The sequence below is a fragment of the Oncorhynchus tshawytscha genome, linkage group LG10, assembly GCF_018296145.1.
Source record: "Oncorhynchus tshawytscha isolate Ot180627B linkage group LG10, Otsh_v2.0, whole genome shotgun sequence".
NCBI lineage: Eukaryota > Metazoa > Chordata > Actinopteri > Salmoniformes > Salmonidae > Oncorhynchus > Oncorhynchus tshawytscha.
Window position 1 is genome coordinate 64,809,816 of NC_056438.1, and position 16,158 is coordinate 64,825,973.

The 16,158-nt window shown below is 41.3% G+C and overlaps 1 protein-coding gene across 2 annotated transcripts in view; it reads right to left on the reverse strand.

Annotated features, from left to right (window-relative positions):
* The window catches only part of LOC112260650 (corticotropin-releasing factor receptor 2), a 71,688-nt gene extending 61,862 nt beyond the window's left edge, over positions 1-9,826 (reverse strand). Inside the window, exons 1-3 of one of the 2 annotated variants that reach the window (XM_042328847.1) lie at positions 9,339-9,826; positions 6,471-8,202; positions 6,026-6,119 (exon numbers count right to left, since the gene is read on the reverse strand). In XM_042328847.1, coding sequence (XP_042184781.1) covers positions 6,026-6,119; positions 6,471-6,644 — 268 coding nt within the window. In that variant the 5' untranslated portion in view covers positions 6,645-8,202; positions 9,339-9,826. The remainder of the gene's footprint in view (positions 1-6,025; positions 6,120-6,470; positions 8,203-9,338) is intronic. The other variant, XM_024435922.2, reaches the window with a different exon arrangement.
* Between the last annotated feature and the right edge of the window lie 6,332 nt (positions 9,827-16,158).

The window sequence follows — 16,158 nt, forward strand, 5'->3', positions numbered from 1 at the left end:
AGTTAGTTAAATTCATACAGAAAGACGATGTCTTTTACACACTACCCATCTGTTATGTCTCATGACAGCCGGTGTCAGTGAGCTATTGAGACAAATGCGTCCAATCTGGTAGCAGTGGCTGATCCAATGTTCTGATAGAAGCACTGTTGGAAACAATATTTTATAGTTTTTTTCATAAACCTTTTAGTAAAAAGATTAAAGGTATTTTCTTTGGGTAAATATGAGGGGGGGGGGGAGAAGGAAGGAGCAGGAGGGAGGGAAAAGGGGGCATTGAAACAGGTTATGGATACATCCCAGACATGATGTGGGTGACATAAATGTTACCTTAAATAGTTTTCAGTGGCATGTAGCCTAGAGAATATATAAATATCTATATTCTATTTATATGTTTAAATCCAAAACACACATCAATTCAAGAAAATGGTTTTAAACTAACTACAATCTGTTTTCCTCTCAGAATCCCATCAAAGGGACCCTTTCTGACTAATCTCTTATTTTATTTTAAAATAAGATCATTTTTGTAACAGTTAGTCAGATTACTATTAGATTAGGTTTTCCATACCTCTGAGTTATGCCAAGCACCGTTGTGAGATTCAGAATTCCCTAATATAATTTGCGTTATCCATCTAAAGTTCTGACTGCAGGGAAAAGTGTTTATTTCAATGTGTTTTTAAGTCGACCTATCTATTTTGTGTGGGTGAAAAAAATCTGTTCGGTTGATAAAGGAATGAACATTAAACGGTTGTGAAATTGCATGAAAAATGTGTCAAACAAACTTTTGAATATGTCACTTTTGAAATAAATGTTCATATAGCTTTTGATGAAGCTTATGATAAATGTTCTGTAGGAACACTTTCTCCAATGCTTTCTGTATTACATATGTATCACCATTATGTCATCACAGACTGATGATCTATCTGTTTATTTGTTCAATTAGACTTATGACCTTTATCTAAATGAGAGAGTTTTCAGTTTTGCATTGGACTCACACATACAATTACTGTTCCATCTCATTTACTGTAATATGCAGTCTAGACACGTATTAGGAGATCTGAAACATACACGTCCATCCGTCCCCCAACCCAGCTCTGTGAGTGTCAACTTCAGCACAGAGTAGCCTAGTGGAGGAAGTTTTAATTGCCCATGTCTATTAATAGCACCACCTAAATGTTAATGTATTCCCCCAGAGCAGGCTACCAGCTATGGAATTAGACTAGATATCATTATCACCATCATGATGATGATGATCATTATTAATTTACTTGTTATGCTCCATATTCCATTAGGCTAATGGGGGAAGCAGATAAGTAAACAAGTCTGTAAATAACATTGATTGTCGTCCCTGCACATCCAATTTATAGGCCTTAGGCACAGTATTCACATATTGGCTGTCATACTATATCGCCTGTGGTTCTGCTGTGAAATGTTCAGACTGGTTGAAAGTAAGTCTTTAATCTAACTGCACTGTCCAATTTACAGTAGCATGCAGTAGCAATTTACAATAGCAAGAATACCATGCTATTGTTTGAGGAGAGTGCACAGTTATGAACTTGAAAATGTATTAATAACTGATTTAAACAAAACTGCCAAGTGATCATTAATTTGAGTTTTTCAGGGTTATTCCCTGAATGCAGAACCGCAAATTAAGAAGGCTTTATGAATATTGACTGATATGGCTTTATAAAAATAAAGTGGCTGTGGTATAAGACAATTATATTTCAGTTTGAATAAAACTAATAGCAATGCATTTGATTGCTTTTCGAAGAGCATGTTGAAGGAACAATTATTTGTTTTTAATATCTTTCGCCTAAAAAGGATTTTAAACAAATAGACTGTGGTGGTCTGTATAATTTGGGACAATAGGCTAGACCTGCAGTCATCAACTCTGTGCATCTTAGTGTAGTCTGTGCATGTCCAATAAAATATGCATTCTCTCTGCTGAGGAAAGGTAAAGGTAAACCTTTCTGGGTTTTCTGCTTCAAAAGTCTTGAAGTGAAGATGAGAGACATTACATCAGGGTTGCAAAGTTGGATCAAAATACTTGCAAATATAGGAGACCGATGGATCCCAGAGCCGCCTTGAGACCGTAAGGTTGTGAATCAGTCCTGCACAGCTTTCACCTCTCATCATATATTTCAGATGAAGAACGCATTGGCCCATAATGTCTGGTAAATTAAGGAACCCCTCTACGGGATCAGTGCCCCCCCCTCCCCATGGGAGAGTTGAGCTAACGTGCACTAATGTGATTAGCATGAGGTTGTAAGTAACAGTAACAATAACATTTCCCAGAACGTAGACATATCTGATATGGGCAGTAAGCTTAAATTCTTGTTAGTAAACCAATTAGGCTCATTTGGGCAGACTTGATACAAAACTTTGAACAGAAATGCAATGATTCATTGGATCAGTCAGTGAACAAAATCTAAATTGCGCCTAAACTGGAATAATACATTGTAGCCTTTCTCTTGCATTTCAAACATGATGAAAAAACAAAACAAAAAAACACCAGATCTAGTGTGTTATATTCTCCTACATTAATTTCACATTTCCACAAACTACAAAGTGTTTACTTTCAAATGGTATCAAGAATATGCATATCCTTGCTACAGGAATTTAGATTTGGGTATGTCAATTTGGGCAAAAAAAATGTAAAAAAAGGGTCCGATCCTTAACAGATGAGAGAAGACCTAGATTTCATCTACTGGCGCCATGGACCATCTAAACCAGGTGAATTGAATGTGTTGAGTTTCTGGTAACTTTATATACAGTGCCTTGCGAAAGTATTCGGCCCCCTTGAACTTTGCGACATTTTGCCACATTTCAGGCTTCAAACATAAAGATATGAACTGTATTTTTTTGTGAAGAATCAACAACAAGTGGGACACAATCATGAAGTGGAACGACATTTATTGGAAATTTCAAACTTTTTTAACAAATCAAAAACTGAAAAATTTGGCGTGCAAAATTATTCAGCCCCCTTAAGTTAATACTTTGTAGCGCCACCTTTTGCTGCGATTACAGCTGTAAGTCGCTTGGGGTATGTCTCTATCAGTTTTGCACATCGAGAGACTGAAATTTTTTCCCATTCCTCCTTGCAAAACAGCTCGAGCTCAGTGAGGTTGGATGGAGAGCATTTGTGAACAGCAGTTTTCAGTTCTTTCCACAGATTCTCGATTGGATTCAGGTTTGGACTTTGACTTGGCCATTCTAACACCTGGATATGTTTATTTTTTAACCATTCCATTGTAGATTTTGCTTTATGTTTTGGATCATTGTCTTGTTGGAAGACAAATCTCCGTCCCAGTCTCAGGTCTTTTGCAGACTCCATCAGGTTTTCTTCCAGAATGGTCCTGTATTTGGCTCCATCCATCTTCCCATCACTTTTAACCATCTTCCCTGTCCCTGCTGAAGAAAAGCAGGCCCAAACCATGATGCTGCCACCACCATGTTTGACAGTGGGGATGGTGTGTTCAGGGTGATGAGCTGTGTTGCTTTTATGCCAAACATAACGTTTTGCATTGTTGCCAAAAAGTTCAATTTTGGTTTCATCTGACCAGAGCACCTTCTTCCACATGTTTGGTGTGTCTCCCAGGTGGCTTGTGGCAAACTTTAAACAACACTTTTTATGGATATCTTTAAGAAATGGATTTCTTCTTGCCACTCTTTCATAAAGGCCAGATTTGTGCAATATACGACTGATTGTTGTCCTATGGACAGAGTCTCCCACCTCAGCTGTAGATCTCTGCAGCTCATCCAGAGTGATCATGGGCCTCTTGGCTGCATCTCTGATCAGTCTTCTCCTTGTATGAGCTGAAAGTTTAGAGGGACGGCCAGGTCTTGGTAGATTTGCAGTGGTCTGATACTCCTTCCATTTCAATATTATCGCTTGCACAGTGCTCCTTGGGATGTTTAAAGCTTGGGAAATCTTTTTGTATCCAAATCCGGCTTTAAACTTCTTCACAACAGTATCTCGGACCTGCCTGGTGTGTTCCTTGTTCTTCATGATGCTCTCTGCGCTTTTAACGGACCTCTGAGACTATCACAGTGCAGGTGCATTTATACGGAGACTTGATTACACACAGGTGGATTGTATTTATCATCATTAGTCATTTAGGTCAACATTGGATCATTCAGAGATCCTCACTGAACTTCTGGAGAGAGTTTGCTGCACTGAAAGTAAAGGGGCTGAATAATTTTGCACGCCCAATTTTTCAGTTTTTGATTTGTTAAAAAAGTTTGAAATATCCAATAAATGTCGTTCCACTTCATGATTTTGTCCCACTTGTTGTTGATTCTTCACAAAAAAATACAGTTTTATATCTTTATTTTTGAAGCCTGAAATGTGGCAAAAGGTCGCAAAGTTCAAGGGGGCCGAATACTTTCGCAAGGCACTGTAGTTTATCATCATAACAGGTCTTCCTGGTAACTCTTTATATGTCATCATAACAGTGAGAAGTGAGGACCATTTGAGGATAACAAAAGAAACCAGCAATTTAATAATATATTCTTCCTTCTGGAGTCAACTTGTCTGACCTCATTTTAAACACTGACTGTCATACTTTATCTGCAAGCCCAGTTCCTGACGTTCTTTGTGCTGGTTCAAAGAGACACATTGGCTTCAGTTGTCTGATTGACAAAGACTGAGTCTTCTAGGCCCGGCGGACAGAGAGAGAATCTGCAGATTCTCACTCAGTAAGGTGTTGCCCAGAGCAAGGGCACAATGGGCTGGAAAAACAGATTGCGGAATCATGCAGGTAGGAAACACAGCACGAATGAGGAAGAAGCAGCTGAAAGAGTTATTGTCATTGTTCTGTATCAATTGGCTTCATGTCAGATACTACATAATGTTTCCCCTAGGATTTTTTTTTGCAGCGGTGGCAGAATTAGTGGGGTGGGGGGATACAGACCAATACAAAAGTCTCTTTGTAATAGATACATGATTGTAGAATCTCTCTGACAAAGTGCTGTTTTTTCACGATGCATCTAACTTATGTTTTAGACTTGATCTAAAATAAGCAGGGAGAGGGAGCTTTTAGTTTGACATGCTAGTGAGAATACAGGAGCAGAAGATGCCTTTTTCAAATAATCCTGTCAACAGGAATGATGATTAATGCTCTCTGTGTGTAACAGTGTTACTTCCGTCCCTCTCCTCGCCCCAACCTGGGCTTGAACCAGGGATGCTCTTAACACATCAACAACTGCCTCCCACAAAGCATTGTTACCTATCGCTCCACAAAAGCATCAGCTCTTGCAGAGCAAGGCAAACAATTACTTCAAGGTCTCATAGCGAGTGACATCACAGATAGCGCACAACACTAGCTAGCCATTTCACACCGGTTACATGTGGAGGAGAGAAATAAGAATTTTCTCTCATAACACACCTGTAATTCATTATTTTGTCATCTCCAAATCTTGCTGAAATGTTTATCCACATCCAACAGGCTAAATACATTGGAAAATAATTTGACATGTTGTGCTAGGAGGCCAGACTATTCCCGTATTCCTTCATTTACGATATTCCGGGGAAAAAAATGTTTATGACACAATACAGCTGTTGGTATTTACATGTTTCCATGTCCCAAAAATAGTTGGCTACAGCAACACTGACTCATTCCTCACATATTATGAAGCTAGGTTAATTTCACGCTCGCAAACGAACAACCAAGTCTGTGTAAAACCCCAGACATCCAACACTCTTGGAATAAGTGCTGCTCAAGCATATTCATTGGTATGACTGTGAACACTGAAGGTGGATGTGATTATTAATACTAGTTAATTATGCCAATAAACATCCTCTAGTGAAATTATCTGCCTTGGCTTAAGCAGTGCTTGTCATTCAATCAGCCCGTTGTGCACACCAATGAGTGTTACCTCAGTCTCGTTGCATGACAAAGCTACTTTGGGGAATATGCTCTGACTGAGCATCACTCTAATTCTTCAGTCAATAAATAAAGTAAAGTCATTAACAGGCTGTAAAGAACAAACACTCATTGTGTTCCCCACTTTCATTAATGTGTTACATTACCTGTGACATTGTAGAGTGCGGAGAGAGCCTCACAGTATTTCTGTAGCAGGGCAAGCAGAGAGAGCTGGGAGAGCTGCTCACACAATGTACTGGGCTGGAAAGGAAGGAGAAGAAGAAAAATGAAGTGCATGTGAGCAATTTGATGAATGAATGTAAATATTAATTTACTCTGTAAGTGTTCTATGATTAGGGATGCAAATAGGCTTTTTTAATCATCTGAATAATTTTGACAAACGGTTCAAATCTGGCAACAAATGCATTGCATTAAGGATTAAAAAACCATCATATTAGTCATGGTGGTATTACCTAGCTATGGTGAATAACCAAACAGACAGTAGGTAGATCTGAAGGTTAATTTAGCTGTGGTTCTAATCAGAGGCAGTCGACAGTGTGTCCCTCCTGTCCTCAGGTAATGCAATGACTCCTGCTAATGTAATGTACCCACCTGACTAAGTTCATTTGGCAGGCAGGAGGACTCTACAGAAGCATGTGTGCAGCTCATCAGAGTGACCCTCCCCTCCCAGACAGACTGGCTGGCCTGACCCCATGACTTGCTCCTCTGGGTGATGTGAAGGAATGGCAGAGCACAATAACAGGGTAGCAACGTGAGCTCCCACATGGCTGAGTTTGGGTGTGGGCCAAAATATAAGCCTCATCTTTATCTCTTCTCTACTCTCCTCCCCTATCCTGTCCTCTCCTCTCTCCTCCTCTCCCCTCTTCTCTCCTCCCCTGCTCTCTAACCACCTCTACCTCCACTGGTGGTCAGATATGACAGTGTGGCAAATGTGGCAACAAGAGGTTACAGATGTTTGTGTTTGGGCCAAAGCAACATCCGCTTCTCCTCTATCCCTCCCTTTTTGACGGGCACTGACTGGTGGTCAGATTAGATAGTGGGCAAGGTAAGCCCTCATTTTATAGCTGGGGGGCCAGCTGTGTTCTGTAAAATGAATGTCCTTTTTTGGAGGGAGCGGGGGACAAGAACAGGCTGGAGCACAAAGGAGGCTGAGGGTAGAAGGGCAGCTGCAGCATTAAGGTCTCCTCTGGGGTTGGACTGAGATCTCTGGGGGGTTCTGGGGGTTGTGGTGGACGAAGTCGTTCTAAGGACGCTGTCTAAAGGGTCTATTACAGGGTAGGTCAGGGCTGTTTCACATGTGGCGTAGTCATACTAACTTACAAACTTTCACCCTGCAAGAGAGTTTGTCACATTAATGATGTACCGCTGCAGCAACAAAGATATTTTAAAAATGCAACATATTAATGCTCCCTAATATAGGGTTGCAGAATTCTGGGAACATTTAATAAATTCCCTGGTTTACCCGAAATCACGGTTGGAGGATTCCGGGAATCAGCAGGGAATAAGCAGGAAATCCATAAACCTCCAAACAGGATTTGGAAAACCAGGGAATTTATTGAAAGTCAGGGAATTTTGCAACCTCACTCACAACTGTAGCTCTGGACTTGAGGAATTGCATAACAGCACAGCAGGCCTAATTAGAATGCTCAGCTGACTGCTGCTGCTGTCACAGTGCTCCCTCCCCTCTAGTCTATACATACAGCACCTTCAGAAAGTATTCATCACACCCATGACTTTTTCTGCATTTTGCTGTGTTTCAGTCTGAATTTAAAATGTTTTAACTTGAGATTTTGTTTCACCGGTTTACACACAAAACCCCATAATGTCAAAGTGGAATTATGTTTTAGGAAATGTGTAAAAATGTATTAAAAATGAAAAGCTGAAATGTCTTGAGTCAATAAGTATTCAACCCTTTTATTATGCCGAAATATTTCAGGAGTAGAAATATACTTAGAAAGTCACATAATAAGTTGCATGGACTCACTCTGTGTGCAATAATATTGTTTAACATGATTTTTGAATGACTACCTAATTTCTGTACCCACACATACAATTATTGGTATGGTCCCTCATTCGAGCAGGGAATTTCAAACACAGATTCAACCACAAAGACCAGGGAGGTTTGCTAACACATCACCGAGTACCACCCTTCATATTTTCAGGCATGGTGGTGCCTCATCATGTTAGAGGTATGCTTGTCATTGGCAGGGACTAAATAGACAGAATAAAGCTAACCACAGGCAAAATCCAAGAGGAAAACCTTGTTCAGTCTGCTTTCCAACAGACACTGGGAGACAAATTCACCTTTCTGCAGGACATTAACCTAAAACACAAGGCGAAATATACATTTCAGTTGCTTACCAAGATGACATTGAATGCTTCTGAGTGACTTAAATCGACTTGAAAATCCATGGTAAGACTTGAAAATGGCTGTCTAGCAAATATTGTACAATTCAGGTGTGCAAAACTTCTAGAAGACTTACCCAGAAAGACTCACAGCTGTAATCGCTGTCAAAAGGGGATTCTAACATGTATTGACTCAGGGGTGTGAATACTTATGTAACAAATTGGAATCTGCACTAACAGTTTTACAATGGCTTCATAATGGTAGCCTAATTTTGAAATGGTTACTGGGATCTGGAACAAACTGTTAAAGACTAGTTAGCCATGTACAGTTTTCATTTCACTGCTATAGCCCTCAAAATAATTTGATGAACAAGGTATCCATTGACCTGTACTGTATAACTGCATCGAGAAAATGTTCCCTTTAAAAAAAAGATACTAGTCTACCTGTAAAACTATGTAGGAAATGTCCGCGGTTTGTTCAATACATTTTAGAAAACATTCCCACACAGTTCCTAAGGGATCACATTTGCTTTTCCATTACGTGTGTTTGTGTGTGTGTGTATCTGCACATGTCCGCGTCTAGGTCACTCATGGTGAGGTCTCAATATGTTACTAGTCAAGAATTCTTTAAAACCGTTCATATTTGGTAAGCATTAAACCCCCACACATGTAGGCCTATAACATACTGTATATTCAATTCCGATCTGATCCAAATATCAAGTACAGATTTGATTAGCATTATCTGGACTGCATGCTGTCTCACAAATGTATACTCAAACAGAATTGCATGCCTTGAGTGTAGAATAGATCAACTAAGGACATTGAAAATAAAGTCACATTCTGAAGTAGATCTCACTGAAGTGGCAGTGAATTGACTCAAAGCAATCCATGTAGCCCCTCAACATGTGCCTGGTTAGTTTTCAAGTACTGTATGTGTATAGCAATTTATAATCTCAAGGTAAGAGGAATAGAATACATTAAAGAAGATTGACATAGTTTCAAGGCATTTCTGCCTTCAGTCAAGGTAAAAACGGCATTGCAGTTGAAGTGTACATATTAAAAAAAACATAATATTTCTAAACTGTCAGGAAAGGAAAAGTATTAAATACTCACATACAACAGTAACAGAAGTAACAAAATATTTGCAGCGTTCATGTTGATACTGAAATCATGTTAGGAGAGACAGATCCAAAAAAACGACAGCTCTTTCACGGTCTGTGTCACATCCCATATCTCAAACTGTCATCAAGACGGAATCACATACTCATGAATGAAAGAAAACATTCTGCTCAATTTTACATAGACAGAGACGGACCAATAAAGCATTAGAAAAGAGATAACAATCAACCATGCACTAACACGGGTGAGGTCAACTCTTAAAAGACTGCAATATAAAACTTCTCCTCATTAACTGTGAATGACTGAATGTCCTCATGCCGCCATGTATTCTCTGCCAGGAATCAGAATCTGATCTAACTGGTTTCTAAAAAACAAAAATAAACATTGCCATGTCAGATTTGGAGCAGAGCAGAGCTAGCAGAAAGCAATAGCAGAGAGAGTAAATCATTGTGGGGAAAAGCAACTCTACTGTAATGAGACCATCAGATCAGATATTTCTCTCCCATTTCTCCAAGCTTTCACCTCCCACTCAGTGATCAGCTGGTCTTGGGACCTTCTGCCATAGATTACATTCTAAAGTTCAGGCCTCTATTTTTTTGTAACTTCCAGTGTGTGTGTGTGTGTGTGTGTGTGTGTGTGTGTGTGTGTGTGTGTGTGTGTGTGTGTGTGTGTGTGTGTGTGTGTGTGTGTGTGTGTGTGTGTGTGTGTGTGTGTGTGTGTGTGTCAAATCGAATTGTATTTGTCACATGCTTCGTAAACAACAGGTGTAGACTAACAGTGAAAGGTTTGCCCTTCCCAACAGTGCAGAGAAAAATAATAATAATAATAATACAAATAATAATACAAATAATAGAAAAATAAATAATAAGAGAAATAATAGAAAAGTAATAACACATGGTGATAATTCTGTCAATGAGCTACAAAAAATTCTCAAATGTCAAACTGGAAGAAAAATCAAATTTGTAAAAAAAATTAAAAAATAAAGTAAAAAAGTAAGGTAAAACACTAATATATTTTGATTAGATAAGTACTCATCCCCCTGAGTCAATACATGTTAGAATCACCTTTGGCAATGATTACAGCTATGAGTCTTTCTGGGTAAGTCTCTAAGAGTTTTGCACAACTGGATTCACATTTTTGTAATTATTCAAGCTCTGTCAAGTTGATTGTTGATCATTGCTAGACAGACATTTTCAAGTCTTACCATAGATTTTCAAGCAAATTTAAGTCTAAACTGTAACTAGGCAATCAGGAACATTTAATGTCGTCTATGCAACTCCAGTGTGTATTTGGCCTTGTGTTTTAGGTTGTTGTCCTGCTGAAAGGTGAATTTGTGTCTGTTGGAAAGCAGACTGAAGCAGGTTTTTCCTTTATGATTTTGCCTGTGCTTAGCTCTGTATTGTTTCCTTTTATCCAACAAAAACAAAACTCCCTAGTCCTTGCCAATGAAAAGCATACCCATAACATGATGTAGCCAACACCATGCTTGAACATATGAAGAGTGGTACTCAGTGATGTGTTGTGTTGGATTTGCCTCAAAAATTACACTTTGTAATCAGGACATTATTTTATTTTATATGTAACCTTTATTTAACTAGGCAAGTCAGTTAAGAACAAATTCTTATTTACAATGATGGCCTACCCCAGCCAAACCTAGACAGTGCTGGGCCAGTTGTGCACCACCCTATGGGACTCCCAATCACAGCCAGATGTGATGCAGCCTGGATTCAAACCAGGGACTGTAGTGATGCCTCTTGCACTGAGATGCAGTGCCTTAGACCGCTGCGCCACTCGGGAGCCCAACATAAAGTACATTTCTTTGCCACATTTGTTGCAGTTTTGCTTAAGTGTCTTATTTCCAACAGGAAGCATATTTTTGAAATGTTTATTCTATACAAGCTTCCTTCTATTCAGTCTATCATTTAGGTTAATATTGTGGAGTTACTACAATGTTTTAGATCCATCTGTCACGTTCGTCATAAGGAGTAGACCAAGATGCAGCAAAACTAACCATGACGCGAATAATAATGCTCACTGGCAACTATATCTAGACAAGATCCCACAAAGCACAATGGGAAAATGGATACCTAAATATTATCCCCAATCAGAGACAACGATAAACAGCTGCCTCTGATTGGGAACCATATCAGGCCACCATAGAAATACAATTCCCCTAGATAACCTACCCTAAATCACACCTGACCCAACCAACATAGAGAATAAACAGCTCTCTATGGTCAGGGCGTGAATTTCATCAAATTTTTAATTGTAAAACATTTAAAAAGTTATACTTTTTAGATAAAACTACACTAAATATAATCACGTCACCAAATAACTGATTAAAACACACTATTTTGCAAAGAAGGTCTACAGTAGCCTCAACACTACTCTGTAGGGTAGCACCATGGTGTAGCCGAAGGACAGCTAGCTGTCCTCCTCTGGGTACATTGACTTCAATACAAAACCTAGGAGGCTCATTGTTCTCACCCCTTCCATAGACTTACACATTAAGTATGACAACTTCTGGAGGACGTCCTCCAGCCTTTCAGAGCTCTTGCAGCATGAACTGACATGTTGTCCACCCAATCAAAGGATCAGAGAATTAATCTAGTACTGAAAGCAAAAGCTACAGCTAGCTAGCACTGCAGTGTATACAATGTGGTGAGTAGTTGACTCAAAGAGAGAGAAAGACAATAGTTGAACAGTTTGAAGGAGAAGCAAGAGATAAATAGAGAGACAGAGAGTGCCATTTTTTTCAGTTTGACTTACTTAGCTAGCAAATGCAGCTAGCTAGCTTAGCCTACTGAAACACCCCGCTCAAACAGAGGGATGCTATGTTAGCTAGCTGGGTATGACTTTTCAACACAACACTGGAAGTCTTCCAAGTCAAGGCACAGTTTTGGTATTACTTATTTATTGAGGGGCTTGCTGGTGTAACTGCTTACTGATTGTAAACTAATGTTACTGCATGATTTTAGCAGGTTCACTAACATGTTAATTCTATTAGCTATGCTGACTATGACATTACTTTAGCTAATATGGTGACAACGATGTAGGCTGTGTGTAGCGGTTTGGCTGTATGTGACCAGGTGAAAAAACCTTTCCAAGCCTAACCTCTACACACAGTTGTCTATTGCTATTGTTAGGCCTAATCAAATGCTATTATTCAAGTTTATTATGTTACTATTATGTTTCTCAAGTCATTTTTGCCATTTCAATTTTTTTTGTAAATACTCTGCATGGATCCAGTCTTCTTCCACCATATTTGTACCTGATCGAAGAATCAACTGTCTCAACTGTTGCGTTTCCTAACCTAAAAAACTAGGCAAACAATTGTTAGCTCCTTTGGGCAAATACGGCACAGTGCATGATGATCATGCATGAAGAGCTGTGATGGGGTGTAATTATCAGCACCTGAGGGGATAGCGAGTTAATGGCTGTGACATATTAACTGCAACGATTATGAGATATTTGAGATAACTGATCAATGACCGTGCTCATACTTGGTACTGAAATCATAAGACTTTTTTTGTGCTCACTTCATTTTCACTGAGCTCTTTTGTCTGAAGGTCTGGAAGAGACGAGACTAATGTCTGAGCCGTCTGTTGACACAAAGAAACCACAGTTAAGGAAATATGGGGGAAAACGTCATGCTTCTCCATTTTAGTGGTTTCTTCTTCCCCTCCGGATATAAACCGAGGCAAATTTTTGGTCATACCTTGAGAGCGCTCATGACAGTTCAACACTTCTTTATCACCCAGGTCAAATTACTGTAAAATGAGCTACTGTATACTCATACTACTGTGTATATTAAGTTAGTTGAAAGGTTCTTATCCGAAGTCACAATAATAGCAGAATAGCTCTTCTATCTTATCTTCACAATATATTCTAATTACACAATGATCAGGGAGCTGCTGGGTCATACTATTGAATCAATTCCTAAATTGTTTCTATTTATTACAGACAAAGGATCTGTGGATGTGATTCTGCTGCATCTGTGGTTGTGAGTTGTGAAGTAATTTGTCTAATTAGTTTCTGCTCTATTCATCCTGAGTAATGTTTTCATGTTTTGTCACTAAGCCAGAGTTATCAAACTCTTTGAAGTAAACAAAGATCTCTCTCTCTCTCTCTCTCTCTCTCTCTCTCACTGAGGCTGATGTTGATGATTGTGCAGCAGTAGTGTGAACTATGGAGTTGTTGGGGATCTAAAGGTAATGCTAACTCTCCCTGGCATCTCTCCTCTGTTTACATCTGGCTCTGACAGAACAAGCTACTGCTGCAGCTTACATTGAGCTGGCTAGGCACTGACCTGACCGTATCACGCTCTCTCAAGCAAAGAAAAATAAGGCTGATGATCTCATCTCCCTTTTCAACCCCCCTTTTTCATCACATTATGGTTTGTTAGAGTGATCTGTCCCATGTGACATTCAGATGTCACTAGACTGAAGGCCTGTGCTTTGCTTCAGAGGATGGATGGCATATATAACATGCATCAGTTTAACCTTCTGTGAAATGCAATCATATACAGTAGTGATTCTTATGCATTCTCATGAAATGATGCTGTCATGACTTCGGGCAGCATTCAGCGGTCGAAGTCACTGGCCTTCTAGCCATTGCCGATCCACTTTTCGTTTTCCATTTGTTTTGTCTTTGTCTTACACACCTGGTTTCCATTCCCCAATTACTTCTTCATTATTTAACCCTCTGTTCCCCCATATCTGTTTGTGAGTAATTGTTTGTATGTAGTACGGGCCGTTAATGTGGGCTCTCTTTTTGTATTACGATTGTATATGTTGAGTAAAGTATGTTTATTTACTCATATCTGCTGTCCTGCTCCAGAATCCTCTACACCAGCTACACACAGACCAGATTACAGAATTACTCACCTAGAATGGAGTCAGCAGGAGCAGACGCTCTCCCTGTGAACGTAAATGAGCGCGTCCAGCAGCACGCGACCATGTTGCAACGTCTGGGCACCGCCATGGATCGCGTGCTGCAAACGATGGATCGTTGGGAGAGAGGAGGAGTTCGTCCAGCGCCTCCACCAACCCCACTACAGCAGGCCCCACTGTCCACCCCCCACTGTCCACCCCTCCGGAAGTCACTTTGGGCTTCCGGACCCTGGCCTCCAGCGCAGGATGGAACGACCGGGTCCTGATTGATCACTACCGGTGCAGTCTGCACGAGGACGTCCGTCGGGAGTTGGCCTGCAACCTGCTGGCTACCCGCGGATGTCCGGATCAAGGCCTGTCAGTTCCATCCCCCAGCAACTCCGCTCCGACGCTCATGGAGCTGAGAGGTGCTGTGCTAAGGGCGACCGGAGGAGGGGCCATTCCCTGCACCATCTGTGGCCGCAGAAGGCACACCCAGAGCCCCCTGTTGCCCACATGTATGTGTTTATCAATTTTCCTGAGTTTTCCCCGCATTCTCAGCATAAAGCGCTCGTAGATTCAGGCGCAGCTGGGAATTTTATTGACAGAGCATTTGCCCGTAGATTAGGGATTCCCCTTGTTCCTGTGGATATGCCCTTCCCTTTGCACACACTAGATAGTCGACCATTGGGGTCAGGGCTGATTAGAGAGGCCACCGCTCCAATAAACATGGTTACGCAGGAGGGTCACAAGGAGAGAATCAGTCGCTTCCGTATTGATTCTCCTGCTGGGCATACCCTGGTTGGTCTGTCTTGATCCCAATATCTCATCCCACTATTTCGTGGCAACAGTGGGCTCTCAAGGGGTGGTCACGAGTGTGCTCAGGGAGGTGTGTAGGGGTTTCCGTCGGTGCGACTACGGTGGAAAGTCCAGACTAGGTCTCCACCATGCGCATCCCCTCAGAATATGCCGATTTCAATCTCGCCTTCTGTAAGAAGAAGGTGACTCAATTACCACCCCATCGACGGGGGGATTGTGCGATAAATCTCCTAGTAGATGCAGCACTTCCCAGGAGTCACGTGTATCCTCTGTCACAGGAGGAGACGGCAGCTATGGAAAAATATGTCTCAGAATCCCTGGGGCAGGGATACATTTAGCCCTCCACTTCACCTGCCTCCTCGAGTTTCTTTTTTTGTTAAGAGGTAGGATGGAGGTCTGCGCCTGTGTATTGACTATCGAGGTATCAATCAGATCACTGTGAGGTACAGCTACCCGCTGCCTCTCATCGTCAGTGCGATCGAGTCAATGCACGGGACGCGCTTCTTCACAAAATTGGATCTCTGGAGCGCTTACAACCTGGTGCGTATCCGGGAGGGGGACGAGTGGAAGACGGCATTTAGTACCACCTCAGGGCACTATGAGTACCTCGTCATGCCGTTCGGGTTGATGATTGGTCCATCAGTCTTCCAGGCATTTGTAGACGAGATTTTCCGGGACCTGCACAGGCAGGGTATGGTGGTGTATATCGACGACATTCTGATATACTCCGCTACACATGCCGAGCATGTGTCCCTGGTGTGCAGGGTGCTTGGTCGACTGTTGGAGCATGACCTGTACGTCAAGGCTGAGAAATGTCTGTTCTTCCAACAGTCCGTCTCCTTCCTAGGGTACCACATTTCCACGTCGGGTGGAGATGGATAGTGACCGTATTTCAGCCGTGTGTAATTGGCCAACTCCCACCACTGTAAAGGAAGTGCAGCGGTTTCTAGGGTTTGCCAACAACTACCGGAGGTTTATCCGGGGTTTTGGTCAGGTAGCGGCTCCCATTACCTCACTGCTGAAGGGGGGACCGGTGCGGCTGCAGTGGTCGGCTGAGGCGGACAGGGCTTTTGGTCGCCTGAAAGCTCTGTTTACCTTGGCTCCCGTGCTGGCTCATCCGGATC